We start from the raw sequence: 26,449 nt of genomic DNA on the forward strand, positions 1-26,449 counted from the left end.
GGGGCTGAGGGCGGCCACCGGGGCGCTGCGGGCACCGCGGGGAGCAGCGGGCCCTGGGAAGATCCCCGCCCGGCTGGAGGCATTCTGGTCCGCCGGTGCCCCGCTACGGTCCTGTCCTGCTGGGGGAGGGGGGGGCCGGGCGGCTCGGGGGCTCCGTGCTGCGTCCCGCGGCCGTGGCGGCCCCCCCTATGGTGCGCGCCGAGGATGGCGGAGAGACGGCGCAGGTGAGTGCGGGATCGGGGCGCTCTGCGCTTTCTGCCCCCCATCCCCTCCCGGGCAGTGCTGCTTTCCACGCCGCTGCCACGAGCCCAGGTGCCCCCCCGCGCTCCGGGATCCCGGCCAGGTGCTCCCCCCGCGCCCCGGGATCCCAGCCAGGTGCCGCCCCGCCCCTCATCGCTGCTCTCGGCCTCCTGCCACCGCCCCGGCCTCGGCTGTCACTGCCCACCTCCCTCCCCTCTCCGGCACCCTCGCAGGTATCTCTTCTCCCGGACTTCTGGGAACCACCTCTCGGGTGCGAATCCCGCCTTTCCCCTGGCAGCTGCTCTCACTTCTGTGCTTTCGCTCAGGTCGTCTTTGTTGTAGCTTACCTGGGCAACTGATCTTGTCAGTAACAACTACGTTGTCTCCGCAGTAGCTTTCCGTGCTGGTTATTTTCCTTCTGATGGAGTAACACCTTTTCCTTTTCACCTCCCAAGTGGCTTTGGCACAGCCTTGATGTAAGGTTTGGGGCTGTTGATTCTTCCAGTATGTTCAATGCACTTTTTCTCATCTGACATATTCTTTGACTGAAGATATCACAATCTAGCCTGAAATGTTCCTGAGAGATAATATTTTGCACAACAGCTCCAGCAGCTGCCCTAGATGTCTTTCACACATCTTTTGTTATATTGATATGAAAATGGGTGTGTCTTTGCTTTGTATTCAGAAGGTGGGTCTTGAAGAACTGTTTTGTCGCTATGGTTATTCTTGTCTTAAATTAGTTTCTGGAAAGTTACAAAGAGATATAAGAGAAGGATTAGGGTTGAGAAAGGAAAGGATACTCGGTGAGTTATCTGTGGTATCTGGGGTTTGTTGCGAATGCATATTTTTCATGGAATTGGGGGTGGTTTCAAAGTTACACGTATTAAAACTGCTTCTGCTATTTCCTCTGATGTGGAAAAAAATCATAAGAGAATATTTTTCTGCAAAAATCTACCAATCTCTAGAAAGCAATGCTTTGGTGTTCTAGTTGTGTAAGCCACAAAGGGCTTTGCTTGCAGAGGCTGACTGCTGAAGCTGTCTGTGCTTGGCTGTCTCCAAGAATAGCTCAGAGACAGCATGTTTCTTGGCACTCCTAATCGGCATTTGGTAGTTTAAGGGACTTTCACCTGTGGTATTACACACAGTGGTTTCATTTTTGTCAAACTTTAGCTTGTATTATCTCCCATGGCTGTGGAGTGCTTTGATTTCATGATTGAAAGTACAGCGGATTGTGGATAGCAGAGGAAGGTTTGGTTAGAGACTGGTAGCCCAAGGTGGATGTTGTGTCAGTGTCTGATGATGGTATCTCCAAAACCAAGTCATTGAAGCTATGAGTTTACATAAAAGTGACTTCAAGATTTTTAATCTAGGTGTGGAGCAAGGAGAAAGTGTAATTGTTTTGCACCAAATGGTATTAAGTTTAATCTTATGTTCATTTAATGTTAAACTGTTCTTGGTTGTTGCATTTGCAAGCTTGATTTTTTTTCTTTTAATAGTCCTCAACTCTGAATTGCAAGGACAGCTAGCACAGATCTCTCAAAATACATACTTTATTGTGTCAGGTGTCTTATTTGATGAAGCTTGGTGTCTGCCTTCCATTTTGGTGCAGTATTTTAGCAGTTTCATAGCTGCAAAAGAATTGTCAAATGAGCTGTAACAACCCCACGTGTTTAAAAATCTTGTCTTTTTAATTGAAAACTTAAAGTAGGGGTCCCAGTCATTAATCTGGATTTGGTTTATAGTCTATCATAGCACTAATCTAAACAAGACTTAGGACTAGGTGGTTGTTCAGGTGGATTTGAGGTGCAAGAAAGGTTAATGCCTGCTTGGCTGACAGTGGCACCGGTGTGTCTGTGGGACATGCGTGCAATTGGAGAATTCCCCGTGCAGGACTCTGAACAGCAGCTGAGTAAGGCCCCCACCTTGTCTGGCACTGGTGCTCTCATCAACATCACTGCTGTGTACATGGAACCCCTTCTCTTCTTTTGAATCCCCGTGACTTTTCATGTAGCTGGAGACTGCTCATGAGCTAGTTTGCTGTGCAATAGGTAAGGAGGTCGTGTTGACAAAGGGCTTTACAAGAAGGCCTGATTTTAGTTATAAGTGAGCTGTACGGCCTGCTTGGTATGAAATGGTATTATGAGAAGAGTAATTTGGTATTACAATCCTAAGATAGATCCGTGAAGTTTGTCAAATACCTGTGGCCAAAAGAGGAGTTGGTAGGGAGACAGAAGAATCTGTTACTTCTGAGTTTAAGTTCTCTTTTTCTAAGTCTTAAGCCACTTAATGCAAACCTCTTAAAATCACTGCATTTGCACCCCCCCTTTTTTTTTTTTTTTAAAGTGTGGTGAAGAACTTGCTGTTGACCTTCCCACAAGTCTGCTCCCTTGTCTTTCAGCAACTCAGCAAAGTTTTAATTTGTTTATGTTTTCCTGCTGCATCATGAAGCTAAGTAGGGAAAATGCAAATGTGATGTAGGATGTAGAAGCAAGTCTGCAGGAGTTGGGCACTTATTATCCTATGGTAATGCTTTTAAATAAAGTATGTTCTTGGTAGCTAACAGGAACAGACTTAATGGGAAGTAACAAATAATGTGTAAGTGGTTAAGCAGCATCCTGTGCTGATCATTGCATGTTCTGGAAAATAATGGAGAGATTGCCCATCAAATCTGTTCTTGGGATACATCTAGCACAGATTAATTGCATTACTGGGTAAGGTTTTTTTTATACTTTTGAAAAATTGAAGTAATTGTCAAGGATGAGCAGAAATAATTTTTGTTTTGAATCTGAATATGATATTTTTTATCGTGCTTTGTGCCAATAATAAAACGGAGAAAAAATTGCACTGTGGAACTGCTTTTAATTTAAGTGGTATATTTAGATGGGAGTTCCTTCTTTGTGTCTTTGGTATAATTAATGCAGGGGCACTGCAGCTCTCGTTGTTAGACCTAGGTTTCCGCATGTGTTTGAATTTATTCTAACATGAGTCACTGACGCAGAAGTTTAAGCGATGATTCCATGAAACACTTCCCTATGCCGCCTGCTTGGAAGGCTTTGTTTATCCAGGCTGTGGAGTTCGGCATTTCTCCAGTAGATGGAGCGTGATCTACGCGGAGTCGCAGAGGTACCTGGCTGCCCTGCCCCTCTGGGTCTAAGCTTTGAGGCTCAGCACTGAAACCAGTTATTTCTTCTGGAACATACCTATTTTCAAAGATTTGTATCTAATTCCTGTAACACCGAGGCAATGCGTTTAGTCAAGTCAGGAGCCCACTTAAAATCTGAAGTTGAGATTTACTTATTTGATATTTTTGTTGTGTTTGTTGTTTCTGTTATGGTGGTGAATGTATTTTGGAGTCTAACAAACCACTCTATAAGCTTATTTGTGTAAAATAAAGATTAAAAAAATGCATTGGAAATATATGAATCTTAAAAAGTAGTTTTTAGTTCAAATTTAAATCTTGACTTGAATGAGTTATCTGTTCAGTGTGTGGCCTTGAAATTAAAATTAATTTGGTACTTTGACATGGTGATCTGTTGGAGGCAGGCCTTCTGATCATGCAAAACCCATATGTCATTTTAGAACAACATGTACACGTTGTAAAAAAGCTACAAGTAATTAGAAAAAGTTATTCAGAGGTATTTTAAACTCTATTTTGATCTTCTTCATTCTTCTGTTGTACTTTGCAGTGAGGAAGATGATGACTTTCAATATATGGATCATGACTATGAAGTACCACAGCAAAAAGGTTTGAAGAAGATATGTAGCAAGGTGAAATGGACCCGTGAAGAGGTAATTTTTTTTTTTTTTTGCTTTAGTTTGATCCCTACCTGATCTTCTTAGCTCCTGGAATATGTTATTATTTAGTATTGTATTGGGGGAGCATGTAAAATTTATTGGTTGAGGTTATGTCTTAACAGGATGAAAGGCTAAAGAAGCTGGTGGAACAAAATGGTACAGATGATTGGGCTTTCATTGCTAGTCATCTACAAGTAAGTTCAATCTCTGTTTCAGTTAAGTTCTCTTAATATTTATTTACTTTAGACATATGTCTAGTTTGGAAGTGAAGTGAAATAGAATCAGAAGCACATAATAAAAGCCATTTTAGAGGATGTTTCTAAAACAGACTTGAAATCTAGCTCAGACCTTGAAGAACCTTATTGGCTCAGTCTTCAGTGGTAGTCTGGAATGATCAAAAATACCTTCTATTCATATGTGCTATTTGTTTTCATGATGGAATATATGCCTGTGTCTTACTGTTTCCATTACTCATGGTGGCTATATCCACAGCTCACAGGTTGCTTCTGAAGCAGTTAGGAGAGTGGGTTGTGTCTGAAAGACTGCTTGAAAGGAGAGGGATGAATTTCTTAACCACCATAGGCAAGGGTCACGTGGTTATTTATTTATTTATTTATGTGTGTTTGTTGGGTTTTTTGTTTGTTTGGGTGATGATTTTTTTTTGACAGTGAGGGGTGCTTCCCTGAGGTAATGGTAGAAAGTACCTACAACTAGAACTGATGGTGTTTGTTTCTCTTTTGAACAAATGTTATCAAATGCCTACTGTAAAAATATGGTAGAATATAAGGCTGAAATCACTTCCTAGAAGTGGTATTAAATGTTGAAATATTAGAAATCAAAAAATTACACCTCCTCTGATCTTTGAGGTTCTTAGGATATTGTGTGGGATGATGTGGTTGTATGAAATTCCATTGTAAGGTAAAAAAGGACTTGAATTCTAAATGCTGAACAGCTATAACTTTGCATTGTTCTCATTATATTTTTTGTGCAACTGTGATGCTTCTGATTTTTTTTTCCAAGTGGCAAAATATAGATATCAGGTAATAAACTCAAAGCTTCTAAATTTAAGTCATGCATATTCCTTACATGTACATTATTCTTTTATAAAAATGAGTGAAATTAGTGGATGACAGAGGAGAATCAAAAAACTTTTATATTAAGGTGTTTGAAAATACATTTGGTGATACTGATATTCAGGTGTAGTATGGAGTTGCATTTAACAGATCTAACAGTTTAGTAAAAAATTCTCCAGCTGAAAAGAAATACTCCTGGAGACAAAAGAACTGTTATTCAGCTGGGCCCAAGTGAGGCTGAAAAAACATTACTCAGTCATCATAGGAAATGTGCATAATCAGATGCCTTCTGCAGATTCACTGATGTTGGAAGGCATTTCTGCAGGTTATCTGGTTCACAGCTTCTGCTCAGCAAGATCAGCTGGAGCAGGTTGCCCAGGGCAGTGTTTGGGTTTGATTATCTCCACGGATGGAGCCTGCACAGCCTTTTTAGGCGACCTATTGCAACAACCAAATAATAGAGGCTGCGTAATTCACACTTGTTACTGATGGTCTTTTGCTAAGAAAACCAAAGATACCTTGAATTGTAAAGGCCCGCAAGCTGCTGTGCTTTGAAACCCTCATTTCTTTCCTGGACATGGGCACGGGTAAACTTTCCCTCTATTCTGCCCCCAAAAAGTGAAGATGGCTTCCAGGTCACTCTCAAGAGAGGGAGTGTAGTTTGTAATCGCTTTTGATTTTTTCTGTGGCTAAGGCAGACTGAAACGATTATATTGTTTAATTCCATCATTTGTTTTGGTCTTCTCTCCAAATCCTGTTACGATTTCAGAAATGTCTGGGAGATAAAAGCACTAAAAGGCCACAATTTAAAATGTTCTTTGTCAAAATGGTAACGGCTATTCTATATTGAGTATTTTACAACTTGTCTTCAACAGGAAATGATAAAATTTTGTAAAAAATGTAGTGTGTTTTTAATCATACAGTTACTGCTTATGATTAGCTTGAAGGTACTGTGAACAGTGTAATTTCAGTTATTAGTGTTCCAGGTGTTTTCTCTGGTCTTGCAGACTGCTACTTCGTTAACTTCATTTTAGCGTTGTAACACCTTTACTTGGTAGACAAGACCAGCAAAACCTTGCAACTGGTATTTGCTATCCAACAGCTTTCACTGAAGCAAGTAAATAATCATGTCCCAGTGTTAAAAAAGTGTGCTGTCCTGGGGCAGGCTCTTACCTGCACATTTCTAAGCATTGAACCAACCCTTTCATATAGACAGTTTCTGGGATGCTAAGTGAAGGTTACTTCTCTTTCATAACTGGGAACAATATTTCAAAAGATCCTTAGTGAAGCTACAGAAAAGCACCATCTGTCCTGACCAGCAAAAGCAATGTTGTTTAATTAGTACATGTTAACTAAATTTGATCTAAATCTGTTTTCCTTAACATTCTAGTAAAGAGCTGAAAATACATTCATTTGGGATTTAGCAAAAAGTGTATTCTTTTATTTGGAAGAAAAAGTATTTCCTTAAAAAATTTCTTTCCATATTTAAGTTATAGTTAATGTCAAAAATAGATCAACCACAAAGTTCAGAGAAACTGTGGAGTAATGAGGACAAAAATAAATATAATTTTTTCTTTAAAGAAGAGTAAGTTCTGAATTGATTATCAAGTTAGTACATTGAAATAATTAGGTTAGAGCTTCATGCAAGGTTGTTTTTTTTCTAGAGAAGAGTTTTTTATAAGCAAATGGAATAAGAAATAATAAGGGAGAATTTAACTATTATACTGTAACAAATTTCTAAATAAGTATTTTAATTTAAAATAAGCTAATAATTCATGCTAGGATGTATTTACACCATTATGTATTCAAGAGTTTAACAGCTCCACTGGTCTTCTAAAACTGTTTCAGAATCGTTCAGATTTTCAGTGCCAGCATCGATGGCAGAAGGTACTAAACCCAGAGTTGATTAAAGGTCCCTGGACTAAAGAAGAAGATCAGAGGGTAACAAAAACTAATTGATACTCTGCTCTTTAATAAAATTGGCAAATGACTGCTAAGAATGTGTACTTTTTTTTTTATGTTCCATTGCCAAGTAGTTGATGTCTGATGCATCTTGTGACATGGATACTTTTGTTGCATTGTGATGTATGAGAAGAAAAAAATTCTCTTTTAAGTAGATGGAATGCCAGGTCTGCTCAAGCATTTAATTTCCCATTAGGGAGACTGCTGGTTGAATTGCTCTAGCTTACCAAGTAGAGGGGTGTCTCTTTGTAGCAGACAAGATCAAAGGCCTTGTTTACAGAGGTCTTGGTTACAACCCACCAGACTTGAAGTGATTGGGAATGAGGGGAATTATTTCATAACCTACTGCAACAACCCTGAGATCAGGTTACTTGGTTAGAGCATAGTGCTAATAATGCCAAAGTTGTGAGAGTGATCCCTGCATGGGCCATTGGACTTGATGATCCTTCTGGTTTCTTTTCAGCTGAGAATATTCTGGGAAGTCTTTCTTTGTGTAAAGGAGCTATCAATGCTTTAGGCTCCTTTTTCACCTTGCTGTTATTAATCCATACTGTAGCCTTTCGCCTGTACAACCTGGACTGCATGGTAGGGAGATGCAAATACAGCTTTACTGTGGTATTTCAAATTGGTTTCTTCTTCCTACTGTTTAATAACTGCTCTAAGATGTTTTAAACTACTGCTTGTCAATTTATGAATATGGTCTTCCTAATCTATTTTTTACAGTTCTCATTAGTTTTTTAAGAAAAAGCTCCTACTTTGTAAAAACTCCCGACCTCCATTCCATTTCTAGGTGTAGAGGGGTGGGTCTTTCCTCATATGAATGTTGTTGAAAACAGTCAAATGAAATGTCTTCACCAGTTTATTTTTTGGCCTTTTCTAATGTCAGCTTAAGAAGTGGGTGATAGAAAGGAAACTTCTAAGTGAATCTTTTCATCAGTATATACTTATATTCTAAACTCAGGGATTTTGGAGTTAGTAATTTTTTGATTTCTTGAAAAATCATTTTAAACCCCCAAGTCACTGCCTCCTTAGGCCTAATATCAATTGACTATTATAATGCTATTCTAAAATGTGAGATTATCAGTGTTTTCAGCCTTTGATTTGGTCAATTAGGTTTTGAAATTATAATGTGCTTTCATCTGTATTCCAGGTTATTGAATTAGTTCAGAAGTATGGTCCAAAGCGCTGGTCTCTAATTGCAAAACACCTGAAAGGAAGAATAGGCAAGCAATGCAGAGAAAGATGGCATAACCACCTCAATCCTGAGGTAAAAAAGTCTTCGTGGACAGAAGAAGAAGACAGAATAATCTATGAAGCTCACAAGCGTTTGGGAAACCGATGGGCTGAAATAGCAAAACTTCTTCCTGGAAGGTGCTTTTCAACTCTGTTTGCGTTAGATGTTGGAATATGCTCATCTCAGTACCCTTTCAAATCTGAACTTGTTAGTCAGAGACCATCTCCCTAGACTTACACCAAAATGTAGTTATCTTGATAGATGCTAAAAATCTTTCACATGTGATCTGTATTCTTAAAATAGATGTAAAACTCATAGAAAGAGCTCTAAAGGTTTGAAGGCATCTTCAAATTCCTCCTGATGACTTAAAAACCTCTACAATGGAGCTGAACTGAATTAACTGCAAGTAGTAGTAGAAAAATGATGGATATCAAACTTGATAGGTGCCTTCATATTATGCATTTGAGGTTGACTTTCCTGGTTTAAGATCTGATTTTTTTGTGTAGAGCTTTTTGAGCTAGACACTTGTAAAAGAAAATCTTGGTAACCTTCAAAAGTCCAGGCTTAGGAGTCATGCATTGCAAAGCTGGTTATCATGAAGTCTCTAAGTTTAGAATGAATTGTATGTGTTGTTTGCCTTATATTTCTTTCAAGTTTCACTGACAGTTTGTGGTTGTGGAAAACAAAATTTTAGCGTGTGAAGTGTTTAATAAAATAATTCTTTTGTACTGTTAATTGAAATTCAGTGTTAAGCTGTCCTTTTCTGAATTCAATTTGTGTGTTCAAGAGGTGACTGTCTAGGTGTGCCTAAGGAATGTCAGCATTTGTTATCTTGGTGTAATGAGGGATGTGTGCTTAAAAATTTTGTTTTGATTAAGTGCACAATCTGTGGCTCACAGTAAATCCTTTGGAGGAATGAGAAGAGAATGGATTGCATCTAAATAGAATTTTGAGGAGTGAAGATGGGTTTGACAGAAGAATTCCTATTTAGTAGCTTGTTTGTTGTCAATAAATCTGACACTCTTGGCTAAAGACTGCTAAAGATCATAGATCTAGAAGATTTGTAGAGTCCAACACTAGTGGGATGAAAAAAGGGAATAATTCTTGGAGTCAACCTTAAACAAAGAACGGGGCTTTAACCAATTGTTGTTTCTGTGTACCTTTACCTAAGGCTAGGAATAATGATGCTAGTATTTTAGACAGTAATGCAGTTATAGTCTACTCTTGCCTTAATGTTTTAGTGTTAAAAGTGATTTCAGCCTGCTTATCAAAATGCCATGCCTGTTTTAGCCTATCCACAATCAAGGGCATGAGGAGGTAGTAGGATGTTCTTCCACAAAGCTGCACATAAAATGCAGAGTGAGGGTTGCAGGTTGTCAATTTTAGAAGAGATGTGTTCCAGTGGCAAACACCAGCCAAAGTGCCTTTATTATGTTGTGGGACAGTGGGGTAATTTGCTTAGCTACATGTACTGCAGATTTATAGCAGAGGGGTAAATAACTATGTGTTCACTACATTATTACAAATGTCTGAGAAAAAAGTTTCCCCCTTATGATTACAGTCAGAAGCAAAACTTTCTCCTTTTCTGCTTTGAATTTCTGGCACACTTGAAGTTTAGTAGAAGGAAGTTCTAAAAAAATGGCTTTCTAGTCATTATGCCAAAACCCTACTGATAGTAGATAACTATTAGTCTAAGCTGCAGTAGCTTTCTAGATTTGTGGCTTCAGATTAACCTACTCTACAAATGCTGTAAACTGTGTCGTGTATTAATTTTTAAGACCTGGAAACCAGTCACTGTTTTATATTTCATTTTAGGACTGATAATTCAATTAAAAATCACTGGAATTCAACAATGCGAAGAAAGGTGGAACAGGAAGGATATTTACAAAGTGTTATAAAGTCTGAAAGTGCTAGTTCTGCTGAACTTCAGCCCCAGCCTTGTCTGACTATGGAGCACTTGCACACTCAGAATCAGTTTTATGTGCCTGTTCAGACACATGTAAGTTCAAAATTTAGAATAGTAAGTATCTCCCAGTTTCAAATAATTGATTTGGTTTGAAACAAGAAACAAATCTGAAAGTCTGAGGATCTATTGAGTATTTTTGTGATTTTTATGGCAACTCAGGATTTGTAAACCATAAATGTTTTATGTATAATAAGCTAGAGATAATTTTATAGCTTCCTTTTCTTGAGGGTTTGTAAAGTGTTTATATCTTTTTAGATTCCAGCATATCAGTATGCCTCACCAGAAGGCAGCTGTCTAGAACATGCTCCATCTTCTTCCAACATAGTTCAGGTAAATTGTTAACAGCCTTCATAAATTAAAGAAAATTTACTGCATAATATTATTCAGTAAAATTAAAAGATGTCTCTTCAAAATGTCTTTTAGTCTTTATCATTCACCTAAATTTATATAGGTTCCTCTGTAAGTAAGCTTGCTAGTGTAGTTGGTAAGTGAAAAAAAAAATGAAGCTCTCTGTATCCCAGAAACACGATGTTTGTGCTTATTTCTGACAGAAATATGGCTTAAAATGTAGTCGACTTGTTAAATCTTTGAGGCTAAATTGTGATTAGTACTACCTAGCTTATGAGAGAATTAAAGACAAGACTTTACATATATGTAATATATACAACCCTATCTGAAAAACAACTTACTGTGACTTACACTTCTGGCTGTGCTTTTTTGTTCTCATTAGGTTTTATTTCTTTCCCACTGATAAACATCATTCAATCAGTTGAAGATGCGCTTTTGCAGCATTCTAAATGCTGAAGAATTAAGAAATTTTAAAACAACTAGAAATTGGATATATTATTTCCTTTTGCTTTTTTGGCTCACTTGGAATATATCTGAAATTCCTCATATGGTGCAGAATGAATATAGATCTTGGTTTCTAATATGACACCTTGGAAGAATTCTTGTGAACTTGGAATTAGTGAAAGAAGTATTTTGATACAGGGAATAATATATGTTTTGTTTGTGTTGGATAGAGGAGTTCTGTAGACCTCTTTACCTAACCTGAAGTTTCCCCATGCAGATCATCTGTTTCAGGTTGCATTTTCTTCCCTGGTAATGGTATAAGAATACAAGTCACAACAAAGCCTCAAATACCTTTTGACAGTTTGGATTGCCTTAAACAGAAAAGTGTAAGATGCATTCTGCTCCTTGAAGTACTCTCTAAACTGGTGATGGCATATATCCTCACCTATATTTATAGCAATAATAGAAAATGTTAAGGAGGTCAAGAACAAACAACCCAATCAAAACCAATTAGTTGATATTCTTTTCTGATAGTAGTGGTGGGATTGCTTGTATAAATACCTGTGTCAGCAAATGTTGATTTGAAACACTTTCTTGCATACTTAGTGAGGATAAATAACACAAAATTGCAGAAGGCATGTGAAAACACAGGCACATAAATCAGTGTGCCAGCACTTGGTTCTATTAAAGATAGAATGTAGTGACTTCAGTTCAGAAAGTACTTTAGGACACTGGTAACTTACAGGCCATATTAGAATCCAATTAAGGTACCACCTTATATATCACTTCAACATCAGATCCATTTCCTGGTAATTGGAGTTGTTTCACTTGTGAGTGACTTCTGTACTAGAAAATGTGGTACATCTTGAACAGTTCTGTTCCCTCTCTGAGTGGATTCCTGTTAAAAATACAGCTGTGTTATAATACAGAATCTTTACTGTGAAGGGGTGGTGAAAGTGAAAAATAGTAATGGCTTCTTTCTTAAATTTTTCAGCAGCCATTTATTGATGATGATCCTGATAAGGAAAAGAAAATAAAGGAACTTGAATTGCTACTTATGTCAGCAGAGAATGAAATCAGAAGAAAACAAGTGTCTTCTGTAAGGACTGTAAATTTCTCTAAATATTTGAATATGCATTACTGGGGTTAATCCTCATAAATTCAGTTATGGTTGTGTGGTTTAATGTGGTGTTTTTATCACCTGGCCCTCTAAAATCAAACCTGTTTCGCATTGAAAAACAAAAATCTGTGTATTAGAACTGAGACAACTTATTTTTAACGCAGTTTTCTAAACTGTGAAGACAGCAGAAATATGACCAGCAATTTGACTGTTCCTAAGACCCAATATTTTAATCCTCTTTGGGAGGTGACACATTTGATATCATTGCCATTCATTTTATGGACCAGCAGTGTTGATCATGTGCTTCAGAGAAAGGTGAAAAATATTTGGGTTTTGCCCCATTTGATGTCGAAATGTCCTGCAGATGATATTTTCCATAAACTTCAGTGAGTGCTTGCAATACTTAATATCCACATTTGGACATGGCAAACATTAAATAAATATGCACTGTACATAATCTGTGTGAAAGTCAGTAGAATTTCACTAATTCTGTAAAATTAGGGTGACATGCAGATGACAGTCACTGATTCCTTTAGGGGGCTGTGCATTTCAGACACCTAAGTAACCCAACGATATTGCTCACTAGTTTAGGTTACAGGTAAACTTCAGATTTTATGTGGTGGAGTTATTCTTGGCATTCTTTTGGAACAGTGTAGTTCTACTTGTCTAGTAGAATCTGGTTTGCTTCTGGATTTCCAGTGAAAATTAAAATTTTTTTCCTGCGTACTAAACAGCCTACTGAAATGGGATACCCTTTTAGAGGTTTACTTAACTATTAATGCAAAATCTGTATTAAGAAAGCCCAGATCAAATACGTAGTGTTTCACACTCTAGAAACATTTTCTAATCTTAAAATTAGAAGTTCAGTGTTTTGTACTGAAGATGACTTCATAATACACTGATGTTCAGGTACTCAGGAAAGTTGCATCAGAGATGGCTTTCAATACAGCCCATAATTACCTAAGCTGTGAGTGTGAATAAGATATGAATGTGAGGTAAGACAAAAATCTTATACAATTTGAGAATGTTGAGCATGTTAATGTAAAGAGAAGACTAACTTCTTTAATTGAAGCCGATAATTAGTATTTGAAAATGCCAAAATTAATAGTTATGCTTAGTCTTTCCACACACTACTATTTTTTTTCCACTCTGCAGTCACATAATTTACTCTTTTCAGCCTCTAAGTTGAATAAGATTAACATGTTTCTTCATAACTTTTTAGCAAGCTGGAAGCTTGTCTTGTTGGTCTGGAAATTTTATCATGGAGGATTGTATGCCTAATACACTAAGTAGCCTTGAGGAACAAACAAGTGATTTCTACAGCATGGATGAGACACGCATCACACCTGTTCAGCAGAATTCACCACCTAAGTATTTGGGTGTAGAAGCAAATAGAATGTTAACACCTCTACAAACCATTCCAGAATTTGCAGAGACACTAGATCTTATGGAAATTGTAAGTTTGTATTCCTTGTTAAAAAGAAGTGTCCAATTAGGAATGTCAAATTAAACAATACGTGTAAAATACTCTTAAAATTGCCTTATATTGTATTTGCCTGTAATTTCTGCCTTATCAAGTGTTTTATTGCCTGTTTTAAAAGAATTGTGTTTTAAAATAGCCAGTGTTTTATGATTGTATGAAAGACACAGGGAGAATAATGCAGTATATGGCTTGTGGAGGTAGAGGGCTGATAGACTGGCTTGGACATTCTGAAGTAACATTGGATAAACCTGCTTGTGTTTTGCATCTTGCCCCATAGGATCCGGTAGCATGGAGTGATACCTGTTTTGAGCTGTCTGAGGCAGTTGTATCCCCTGTCAAGCCAGCTCCAGTAAAATTAATGCGGCTTCAACACAGTGAGGGGGCTGCTGAGTGCCAGTATAATGTCGGCGTTATGCTTGATGGCAAAAACCACAGTAACATCAGTGGGGATGAGGAAACAGTTTTTTCAACAACCTCAAACTTAACTAGGTTCAGCAATCCACCTGCTATCCTGAGGAAGAAAAAGAGGTTACGTGTTGGGCAGTCCCCGGTTGCTGATCTGAGTGATGGCTTGTGTAACGATGCCGTCAATGTTGCACTAAAGCGGACGCCAGTGAAAACACTACCATTTTCTCCATCACAGGTGAGTGTATTTTTAAGTGTGGCTAAACATGAAGACTGATGGGTGGGTTATAAATTGTAAGTAAGTTCTTCCCTAATAGTACATTGTAGCCTAAATAAATACGTTGACAAACTTCTTAAAACATTTGCATAAGGGTAAATATATTAAAAATATATTGTTAAACAACCTCTGTTTTGAAGAGTGATGGGGAGGGTGGCAACAGCAAGTGGCAACCTGTGTCTGAGCTCACACTTTCTCATGCAAATAATTGTTGATAGAGACCTTTTGTCTCTGTGACCTAAATAAGTAGTAAGGATTTTAAGAAGAAAATCAAGGTTTTGACAATAAGTCTAAGTCTAGAATATTGGGATTTGTCAGTAAAAGTCTTTCAGATAAAGGTATATAATTTGGGGGTTTTTGCTGTTCAGCACAATGATGAAATTTTGTCCTGTAAGGTTGCTTTTTTTATTTTTTTTACCCCTTCTTGTGCTTAGTTTTTCAACACTTGCTCTGGAAATGAACAATATAACTTTGAAAATCCTGCATTTACATCGACTCCAATCTGTGGGCAGAAAGTTCTTATTACGACTCCTCTACACAAGGAAATGACACCACAAGATCAAAAGGAAAATGTGGGGTAGGTTTATTATGTCAAACATCTGGTGGTGTTACTAAATTAAGATTTAATGCACATGGGGTAATGCTGTGGTGATCTCAGTACTTCCAGATTCATGGTGGTGATATCTGTTGTGTAAATGAAGGTATTTTAAAATGTTTCTCAGATTAATTTTATTACATTGCTAATGATTAAATGATAAAATATTAAAATGTTAAAATGCATGTATGAACACTTTTCTATGCTTGAATAGTTTTAGAACTCCCACAATGAGAAGATCTCTTTTGGGTTCAACACCAAGGACACCAACTCCTTTTAAAAATGCTTTGGCTGCTCAGGAAAAAAAATATGGTCCCCTCAGACTCATGGTATGTGATGATACTGTTTCTTTTCTTTGTTGAAATCTAAATGCCCTCTTGATTTTGAGGTATTGTAAGCCTCAGTGTGATCTTGGAAAGCATTTTCTTATCCTAGAGAACAGCTAGAATGTGAATCAAAACTGCTTTGGATCTGGTTGTTAGACTTGTGTCCTTCAGTGTAGTATGGTGACATTGTCATGAGTAGTAATTTGGTATATATAATAATTTGATCCACACTAATCTTAAATGCATCAGTTTCATGTTTGTGAGTTGTTTTAAATTTGCCGGTCCTTGCTAACACTATATCTCTTACAAAGTGGTTGCATAATTGCCTGAAATTTTAATTTTAATACTTTAGTATTCTGTTTTTTCAAATGAAAAATTGTAAGTCAGAGAATGAATGGGTGTAGGTTCTCCAGCTGGGTAATCTTGTAAGAGCAAGCTGCTGTAGATGAGTATGACCTCATTATTTTAAACAACTTTCATATTTCACTTGAAAAACTGTATTATCTTTGAATCCGCTGGACTATGTAAGAGCTGAGTTGTTCTTTGGTTTTGGTTCTTCTACAGCACTAGGACTGAAACTAGGTGTTTACCACAGTGTGATAATCTTGAGTGATGTTTGCAGTTTTCTTCATCCTAAATCCCAAAATTTTAGTATAGCAGTTCATGATCCTCTGATTCTGCTGGCTGTCACACACTTTTTTTGGTTTTGTTGACTATGGACAATGTTACCTTTTTTTGTTAGTTTGTTCCAAATGAATTCAATTTTTGTTCTCTTCATAGCCTAGCTAAGGTATGTTAATGCATAATAACTTTTGGAATTCAGGAGACATATGCTTTTCAAATTCTGAAAAGATTCCAGCCAATATATATTGACTGCCTTTTTTCTGCAAACACAGAAGGTAGCTCAGACTTTGCCACAGGGCTTGGCACCATCTGTGTTACCCTATAGATTCGCAGTCCCTCACTATGCAAATGGAGTGGTTTGGCATTCCTGTTTCTGTCCACTATTAACCTCCTGTTCAAAATCAAGTTTTGAGGGCTTAAGGGAATTCTTCTCCTGTTGGTATACAAAGGAGCCATCTGTATGGCTTCTGTGAAATTCTGTACTGTACTTAGGACTATCAATGTCTTATTCAAAGATTTGTGTTAAAATTGGTATAAATTCTTTTCACAATAAGTTACACATTTCTAGTACAGTTTTTTAGTACGTTTTTATGCGTGTATATATACTTATATGTGTTTATGTAAGTATTTATTATATTTAAATTATATTAATATTATAAAATATTATATTTATTAATATATAAATTATTTTTATCCCTTTTATCAGTGGATAGCCATTTGCAAACAAGTAGCTCATCTTTTTCAATGCTACCTTGCATTTTTTGGGGCATTGTCTGCATATATATATTTTACCTGACTAAAAATAATGGGGAGTAAAATGAATTTAAAATGATCTTCATAGCCTTGAAATGTAGCCCTGTGGTTTTTAACTACAGTGGCTTAGGTCCTTTCTTGCTATATTTTGCAAGACTCTTCTCTGGCCACATTAGCTGAAAGTAGAATGTTATAAGAACTGGCCACTAATAGACTTCCTGTGTTTTCTTCTTCAATTTTAATTAATGTTTAGTCACAACCACTTGCATTCTCGGAGGAAGACATTAGGGAAGTTTTGAAAGAGGAAACTGGAACAGATATATTTCCCAAGGAGGAAGATGACACTTTGTATAAAAACTGCAAGCAGGAGGTAACATGACAACAGTAATTTCAAATAGGGAATAACTGCTTTTAAATAATACCTTACATTTTTTATCTGCAAAATTTTTATTTCAGCACAACTTTTCTAAAAAAGTCAGAAAATCACTGGTCCTAGATTCACAGGAAAAAGAAGAGGTTGGGGCCCAGCGCTTGACAGAAGATAATAGTTTAGATGTACAGGTAAGAATTAAAGTAAACTAACTGAAGAACATCACTGGCAGCAATATTAATGTGGAACTGTGTATCTTTTGTTCTGTCCACTAAAATAAATTTTTGGATTGAAATTGCTAGATTAATACGTCTAGAAAGGGAAAAATACCTTCAGTTTTAAATACTGTTTTAAGTACTTAAGAAATAGGTGAGCATTGGGCTTGAATTCATGCATTAATTTTTCCTTTCAGTCTTCCAGAGTAGGTGAAATAATGTGAATGCTTTACAGGTTTGTAGCAAAGCTGTTTCCATGCTGGTTACCTATAAACTTTAGCATACACAGCATGCTGAAGCTTTCTGTAATGTATCAGGAAGATGACATTTGCTCCTGTGCTGTGCATGCTTGACAGTCTGGCAAATGTGTTCTGAAAATACCTAATTGCACATTAGGCAGCATGTTTTTCCTGCTTCTCATACTAGGGGAATACTTTCAGAAATATCAAGCAAGTAAAAGATGAAGTTTGTGTGCTTCCTCTGCCTAAAAGAATTTCAATACTTCTACCTCAACAACCAAGACGTGAAGAAATCACATATGGGGCTATTTTTGTGCCTCTTTCTTTTAAAAAGAAGCTTAATGTTTTTTTTCAGTTGAGTAATTGAATATCTTATTCTTTAGTCGTGTAGGAAAACTTCGTTCTAATGAGTTCTTAATGCATGTATGTGTTTAATTCTTAAAGAGTAAATATCTGTGATTCTTGATTAGGTTTAATGCTATATACAGGATGTAGGAGCCAAGGTCCTTAAAAAGGCTGTGTAAGGTGCTTAGGTCATACTTCTTTCTAGCTGTTTTTCTGAATTCCCTTCTAAAGTGCCTCTTACACTCTGTGCCAAGCGTTGGTACCTTCCTGCAGGGTATTGGGTGCTGTGCCACCTAGTGGGAATTGCCAGCTTCCCCAGGAACATCTCTTGGGAGGAGCAGCAGTGCTGCAGCCATTCCAGTCATGACCAAAATGCCTGCTGTTCTCTTAGTGATGTCTTGTTATGACACATTATTGTATATCACCGAGTCAATGCTATTAAGATAACACGATGATGTTGTGGTCTGTTAAAGGCAGAGGATTAGGGAAAAGTTGATTTTCCTTCATTTTCATGAGGAATGCTGGTGCAACAAGAATGTTCAGTCCTAGCAAGAGAGATTGTGGTAGCATCTTACTTAAAAATGAAAAGTATACCAATCTTTAAGTAGAAATTGTGTGTCCATGTGATGATAATTTAGGAATAAGGTCTGAGGTAGAATAAATACTTAAAGATGGTTTAATGCAGCTAAATGGGGTGTTTATGTAAGCAACTACTTATGCCACTGTTGTTGTCATCTAATTTTTCGTCTTTAAAATTGAAATATATCAGTCTTCCACTTTTGTATACTGAAGCTGGATTAATTTCTTTTTATTTCCATAGACCAATATATAAAATTCTTCTGGAATGATCTATCTAGTGCGAATTTCAGTTCTTAAAGCTGTTCCTCCCCCTCAAACTGATGTGATACTACTTTTTTGACTCTAGTCTCCTTGACCTTACTTTCACAGGGATTGTCCTAGAAGTGAATTACAAGCTTTTTTCTTTAAAAATGTTCTGTAGTTACCAGTTTATCAAATCTTGTTCTCAACAATATGTTATGAGAGTAGTGTGGCTTTAGAGTAAAGAAACTGTCTACTCAGTGATACCTAGCCCATGCTAGCAGCTTCTTGTTGTACTATGCTTAGTATTGACTGTGGATCCCACTATGGACCAGGCTAGTTCTTCATATACTGTTCATTACATTTTCTTTTCAGATTCTTTCCTAGGGTCTTTCTGATAGTATTTGCTTTATTTACATTTTGGCTTCTCTGAACACAGCAGTTGAAGTCTTTTTGTATTAATTACTAATTATTATTCCTGTTCCCTACTCTCTTTTTTGTCAATAGTCAAAAAATGCATATACCACATCTTTATTAATGACACCATTGTTGGAAATACAGGACAACAGATGTAACCTGTCATCAGAAAAGCAGGATACAGATCCAGCAAACAAAGCAAATGCAGTAATTAAGAAGAAACTGAATGCATGTGCTACAAAAAATGTCAAAATGGAGAAAGCTCTTCAGGTCTGGATGCAAAGAATTCTGTTAGTTCTGTTAGTGGGTTAACAAAGAAATTTTGTATTGTTTTTTTTTCTGTCTTGAACTAACTTTTCTGTCTAGAATTGTTGAAACCAGTAATCCAGTTTCAGTGTTTCCATGATTCTTATTTCTTGTAAGTTGGTCATTTTTCTGCAAAGTGTTTATTCATCGCTAAGTTCTTTAAATAAAACCCTGATGTTTCATGCCTTGTTTCAGTGAAACAAACTGGTGTTTCAGTAAGATTTAGATTATGGGGGAGGGGGGAAGCAGGGTAGGTGAGACCTACAAAACAGGTTTGGGTGCCCAAGACTAGGAGTTAAAAAACTTGACCTGGTGCAAACTAAACTTCTTTAGTTCTTCAGTTTCTCAAATTTGTCTGGTCCTTGCTCTTCGTAATTAGCCCAGTGGCGTTCATTAAGCAGAGTTTATCTGCTTAACAGAGGTTCTGTTTGGTAATTGTTCTTGTAACATGCCTGTTCTTTTACATCCATATATTTTCCATACTGGTAAAAAACATGGCACCTAGTTTTCCTTCTGTCCTGATCACAAGCTTTAAGAAGAGATTCTTTGACCTGACTTTGTACCAATTCAAATTTGTCCCATAGGGAGTTAATGTATAAAGTATTTTTGTCTTCTCAGAATATCTACAGCTCTGTATTAATTAATTTTTTTTAAAAAACCCAAAAGACAGGATATCTTGAGCCTGATCTTCTATATTCTACTTAATTGCTTTAATGATGATGTTTTTAAGTAGAGAGACAACAGTATTACTTTCTGATCTTTTCTTTTGAGGAAGAACAAAGTTCATGTAATTGTGATATTAAAATAAAAAAAAAAAAAGAAAGAAAAATACCTTTTGCTGTGAATTGCAGCAAAGGTGAATGCATCTATCTGGCCCAGAAGTATGGTCTTTACAATACTTTAAAAGGGGAACTTAGTCATAGCATACTCACAAATATTTTCATTGAACTATCTTTTTTCCTTTTTCCCCAGAGAAATTCCCTCTCAGTTTTGTGGCCTCTCTAACCCCAGGTTCCCTCCATTAATCAAGTTTTGCTAAATTTACAGAGAAACTCAAACAGCTAATTTTCTTTGTGAATCAATATGCAGAACTGATCCTTTGGATCAGTTTCTAGCTCGACGTGGGAGGGAGAGGATCTTGCATTCTTCATCATGCTACAATCAGCCAGTGTCAGGTCCAATTTGGAGCTGAAATTAATTAGCTTGAGGTTCAGTACATCATGTGAAGATGTAGGCTTTGCTTCATGGAAAAAAGCAGGACTAGTAGCTAAATTATTCTACCATTCATCATTGTTATTCCCAATTCCTTTGCCATTTCTAATGTATTCCCCTAAAATCTGAGTGTTCTTCCACAGGCTGACACTTGATTCAGTAAAGTTCTTCACAATCTTCTTTTTCAGCTCCCAAATCATTTTACCTTCCTTGGTGTCTCCAGACAGCTGTCAATAATGTGTTTTTCTGCCTGTTGAACTTAGCACATTTAAAGAGGAAGATATTCAAAGAGAAGAGAACTTAATTAGCTTCCCTTTTATGTATTAGTTGTTGAACTTGTTAGACTCTATTGAAAAGTGTTTTGACTTTAGGTGTTAGAACTTGATGCATAACCCAGATGCACTGCTGGGGAACTAGATTAAGGGGTGGAGAGGGAGCTTTGGCACAAGTTTTAGGTATTATACTGTATAACTGGATCCTTCTCAATAAAATATACTATTGCTAGGCTTTAATAATTTATTATTACTCTGAAACATTGTATGACAATTGCTCAAGTATTTTAGTTAAAAGAACCTTTATAACAGAATCTTATTTTATGCAGCCAAATCGTGACTGGGAGGCAGTTGTTTATGGAAAAACAGAAGACCAGCTTATCATGACAGAACAAGCAAGAAGGTATCTGAGCACATATACAGCTACCAACAGCAGTTCAAGGTCTCTGATACTGTGATGGTCACTGCAGCTGACAACCATCTCTTGCCATTGAAACTGAAACAGTGTTGAAGGCTATTCTGGTGTGATACTTGGGAATTAAGTCTTTGAGAGTCTACCAAGGGAAACCTTAAAGCTACCTTAAAGCTTCCTTTCTTCTTTTGACTGGCAACGAACAGATACGAAGCTCTTGCATTCTTTACAAAGGGATACTGCAAACAGTTCTGCAATGAATCTTTTAGATATTAAAAGAGTAACCCCATAAAATATAAAGAAGGGTAAAATACATTGCAGTACTGACAACATACAGTTTTAGGTCTATTTTTCATATTTATTCTTTTGACTTGCATCACTTTTTTATCTGTTAGAGCATTTTCAATATAGAGTAGGTTTATAGGTTGTTACTGGTTTCCAAATGAGCAACATACATGACTGAATGTGCTTTTGCTTATGTAGCATTTTTCTAGTATATAAAGAAACACAATGGAAAGGAGTACAAAGGAAGGATAGAAAGTTGCACTACTAATTTTTTTTGGTATGCTGCAAAACAATGAAATTAACTACAGTGTTAAATATATTTATTTGCAAATGGTACTAGAAGTAGGCAGAGGGGGGTGAATTAAGTTTAGTGTAAAGCATCAGTATTTTCTTCATAAATCTCAAAATGAGATGATTGTTGAATGTATTGTACAGTATGTAGGAACAAGCAAAATTTTGTAAATTGGAAAGGAGTCTGTTTTTATAATTTATTTCCATTTCAGAGCTTAAATGTAGATATTTATATGTATGCAGGTTGTCTAGAGGCCAATGTTGTTTCCTGTTAAAACAGCTAAAATGAAAAAAGGACAAGTTCAAAATATATGAAATAGCAGAAGAATTACAGTGGTGAAGTGTAAAATATCTATACTGTATGTTACATCTACATGAAGATTGCACTATAGCCCTAAAATCATGTTGGTCTACAACATAATTGCAAGGTATTCCTGTATTATACAGCAACTGTTCCTGTACCTTGTTTAAATATATTTAGAAAAAAATGGTGGAGTCTTATACATGACCGAGGAGTACTTTGTCCTGCATAGGAACTAAAAACTAATGCATTTTCAATATATATATTTTATTCTTTTTTTTTTTTTAAAGAAACTTGGCACCTTGGATCTCAAAACAATTGTATCTGCACTTAACTTTGACCATTATATGACTAAATGTTTGAAGAGCAAAGAGAACATTCTTTTATTTATGAAAAATCTTTGTCCTTATTTAAAGGTATACAGGTCACAACACTTGCTTTAGTTGCCTATTTTAGGTATTTGCACTTATTTTATGTCTTTATTTTTGGTTTTGAAGGAATGTTTTGGTTTGCTTTTGTTGTAGAGATTTTTATGTAGTTAATTTCGAGCAAGTTATAATGGAGTGCTCTCAACAGATACTGACAGGTAAATAGAATTGTACACTGTAGTTTTAGTTATTTATAATTCAAACACTCTTCCTCTCCACTCCCGGGTGTGCTGCTACAGATCGTGGCAGAATCGGCTTGCTGCTATGAGAGATGGAAAGAGCGAGCATCATATGCACTGTATGTAAAATTACATGATGTCAGGTTCTCTAGTTAACTTTATGAGATCAACCAGTACTATGCAGGGCGTGGAAAGTGTTCCTAACACTTTAATATCAAAGATGGTAGAGAAGAATTAATTAATGGAGAATTTTAACATGGGATGAGTGGCACAAGGAAGGTAATGGGTTCTTCAACTTTTTTAAAGCATCTCAAAGCTTATACAATCCTTGTTCCTACGAGCTTTTTGATATTGGCTCTGATAGTAATAGGCACAAACATTTTTAGCAGTTTTTAATTCACATCAAAATTTTAAGGGGGGCGGGAATCCTATTATAAAGCAAGGGATCAGAAAATGCCCATCATGCCAGGATTACCTGTGGGCTAGTAAAATTCAGAGGAATTCTTGGCAGCACTAGATTTAGGTGTGCATTACCTGAATGGATTTAACAGCAACATGTAATGCTGGAGACAGCATTTAATTCACAAAAAATGAAGTCAAACATTAAGACAGAATGACTATCTAGAATCTGGATGGTATATTGAAGTAGAAATGGTATCATCAAAGCTACCTATACCAAGTTTAAACATAGATTTATGGTAAGTAGTAATAATTTGTGTTGGTATTGGTTGGATCGTTTAGTTAACTCCTACTTTGTTGCTTTAGCAGGAAGGTTTTAATCTTTCATATGTCAGGCATCTTACTACTTTTTGAATGTTGTGTGCATTGGCATTTCTTTCAGTTTATAGGTCAATTGTACATGCAGCAGCCAAACTTGCATGAAACCTAAATACATATTACCATATTTTTGTTCTAAGGTTTGACATAACATGCAACAAATGCCTTGTTTAACTTAGTCTTTGTTGTACTACAAACGTTTCTTTTATGTAAGAGAATCTCACAATACAGACCGCGTTAATGTCAGAAATAAAGCATCTATGTACCAGGTTATTGTAAGTGTCTTTTGTTTGAAAACTGTAACACTTAGTGCTTGTTAAAGCAACATGAGTGCCTGTGGAACTGCAAGAGACCTGTGTTTTCTGGACTGGGCACACAGCAGATGTGGAAATCAGTGGGTTACACAGAAGGATGGAGTCCCTTGGCAGTACCTGCTTCAATCCTTACGTGCATGTAAGCCTACTTCGGGGAGAAGGATTACAACAGTATCTGATTATCAGTTTGTATTTCTCTCTCAAAACTTTAACAAAATTTTTATGTATAGAAGACAATTTGAAGAATGAACACTGATAGTGTAAAGCATTCCTTTCATTTGTAGGGTAGAAGTATTTTAGTATGTGTACCTGAGTCTTGGGAGGTAAATGCAAGTGTAAGCGGTGCAGTACGATTTTATTTTTTTCCTCCCCTAAGTAGTTCTCACAAACATGTATAGGCTAGATGTCACCTCTCTGTGTCTCTGCATGAAGAACTGCTAAAACTAATGTCGAATAAGGAGTTCTTCAGGTAGTAAGGAGCGAATTCCATCATGTTTCTCTATATTGCCTGGATAAGTTTTAGGTTGTGTCAGATTTCCTTCAAAGTTTTGCTAGGATCTTTGGGACAAACATGTACAAATCTGAGTTAGTGTCAAGCTTAAATTCTCTTATTTTGATAGAATGCAAAATTTCCATTTCCTTTCCCAGTTTTGTGGCAATATAAATTACAATTAAGGTAATCTCTTGAAGGAAAAGGACTAGAGGGACTTAGACGAGCCAGTTCTTCGGAAATAGGTCCTGGTAATTTGTATCATCTAGCTTTAATCTGCATAAGCAAACTCTTGGCTATTACAGGGTCTTTGCTGGGGATTTGGCTGTCATAGCCAGACCACCGTATGAGCAACCTGCAGACATGCTTATGTTTGTTTGCAACTGTGAAGTTTTCCATCGCTTGGGACAAGTGAGGTGGGCTGACTAGAGCTTTTGTTTGTCTTGTGGTTGGCTTCTGATGTCTGAAATGGGAGCAAAGTGTAGGTAGAGGAAAGCAAAGTCTAATGATGTTGCAAGTTCCTTTTTTTGTATTGACTTTCCTCAGTGAAACAAAGTAGAGCAGATGGACAGCCAGTTTGGCAGGAACTACAATCCCAAGTTTTATTATATGAAAACTGGAAGCTTTTCTTATGGGTCTGACTTTTACTTGGAAGAAATGGTCTTTAAAGAATTGGTTGGTGAGAATAATCCCAGTTCCTACTGCTGTTGAATGACTCTACTAGAGTCATTTTACTATGCATCAAACTAAAACCAATCCAATGCTGTGAGTGAATCAAGCTTTGTGAAATAAGGGTTTTAACACTAAATATTAATGGACCAATGTGGCACCATATGTGTGACCAAGACACATAATGCCAACAGCAAAAATTTTGAAGCTGAAATTGATTTTTACATTTGGTTTTGTGACAAATATTCTGATAAAGGTTCAGTACCTAGGTAGAAAATACACTAATGCCTTCTAATGCTAGACCTCATTTAATTTTTTTCGTAAGTTTCCTTGACATTGGATAAGCTGAAGCTTTACAGGCTTAAATGCTTACTTTCATAAGGAAGCTATGGATTACTATTTCTGAGCCAGCAGAGCCAAAAGATTGGTCCTCTTGAAGCTGCAGCATATTGGTGTGTGTGGCTTCTCCTGGAGACAGCCAGCTTATCCCTCAAGTGGGTTGGATTCTTGCCCTGCAGCTGAAGGGAACAATGGGATCCTTGTAGTTCCACTAGCGTGATGTGTTGGAAGAACAGGTAAGCTTTGGACATTCATACACAGTATTACATTTTTGTATGAAACAAAAATCCAAATGCTCATAGTCTCTATATCACCTTAATGAAGAAACTGTAGTTGTGCAGCTTCTGTTTGCATCTACAGTAAGAGATGTGCAATATGGCATTCTTCAGTTGCAGCTTCTGTTGGTGGTGTGGTTTCCTTTCCTAATTTAATTTTCTCTTCTGCTTCATTGCTGTGTGTGTTTTTTGTGAGGTACAGAACTGAAAGGAGCCCTCTGACAGTGCCCACTGTTGGACTGTATCACCCCAGTGATGCAGTTGCTATTGCAATGGGAGTTCTGTCTACCTTCTACTACATTTTATGGAAATTTTGGGTTCCAATTTGGGTTTATTTTTAGAGTCCTCTGGATTATTTACCTGACCTCTGATTTCCTGTGTTATCACACCCTCTGATTAGAGAGAGCATAGATGTTAATGGCTTTAGTGCAAGGAAGATGGGAATGGGCTGTGTATTGGCTGGCAGTGATGGACACGTGTGACTGTCCTGTGTCATTGTTTGAGGGGTGCTTTTCTCTTTTGGGGGAGGGAGAATTCTGCTTACTCAGCATTTACTTCCTTGCTCACCATTGACCAGTTACTTGGTCATAGTCACTCCTTGTTAAAGTGATGTTTGGTGGTTGTACAACCATCAGAGCTTCACAGTACCCCTTATAGTGTTGTGCACTGTGCTTCAAAGTGATTTGTCCCATAGTTTGAGGAATATTTGCTTAGCTTTCTAAGGCTGTCAGGTTCTTACACCAGCAGGCATTAAATAAAAAAAAAAAAAAAAAAAAATTACAAAAATACCAGTAGGACATACCAGTAGAGCAGACAAAGAAAAGTCAGAGAAAAGTGCTTATTGCAGAT

General features: G+C 36.9%; 1 protein-coding gene across 5 annotated transcripts; it reads left to right on the forward strand.

Annotated features, from left to right (window-relative positions):
• Positions 1-149: 149 nt before the first annotated feature.
• On the forward strand, positions 150-23,781 carry MYBL1 (MYB proto-oncogene like 1). Of its 5 annotated transcripts, none has more exons than XM_005517115.3 (16): positions 150-224; positions 3,927-4,029; positions 4,158-4,229; positions 6,957-7,049; positions 8,221-8,441; positions 10,120-10,303; positions 10,526-10,600; positions 12,057-12,161; positions 13,405-13,638; positions 13,943-14,308; positions 14,782-14,924; positions 15,157-15,271; positions 16,899-17,015; positions 17,102-17,206; positions 19,141-19,320; positions 21,170-23,781. In XM_005517115.3, the coding sequence occupies exons 1-16, from the start codon at positions 205-207 to the stop codon at positions 21,296-21,298; spliced, it is 2,262 nt and encodes a 753-aa protein (XP_005517172.1). In that variant the 5' UTR covers positions 150-204; the 3' UTR covers positions 21,299-23,781. The 5 variants fall into 5 exon arrangements, with proteins under 5 accessions (XP_005517172.1, XP_087921709.1, XP_087921701.1 ...); XM_088065583.1 differs by having other exon boundaries at positions 19,195-19,320; XM_088065575.1 differs by having other exon boundaries at positions 12,060-12,161.
• The last annotated feature ends 2,668 nt before the right edge of the window (positions 23,782-26,449 follow it).

This window comes from Pseudopodoces humilis, chromosome 1, assembly GCF_049639895.1.
Source record: "Pseudopodoces humilis isolate 2021_Gansu_Grassland_sample_001 chromosome 1, ASM4963989v1, whole genome shotgun sequence".
Taxonomy (NCBI): Eukaryota; Metazoa; Chordata; class Aves; order Passeriformes; family Paridae; genus Pseudopodoces; species Pseudopodoces humilis.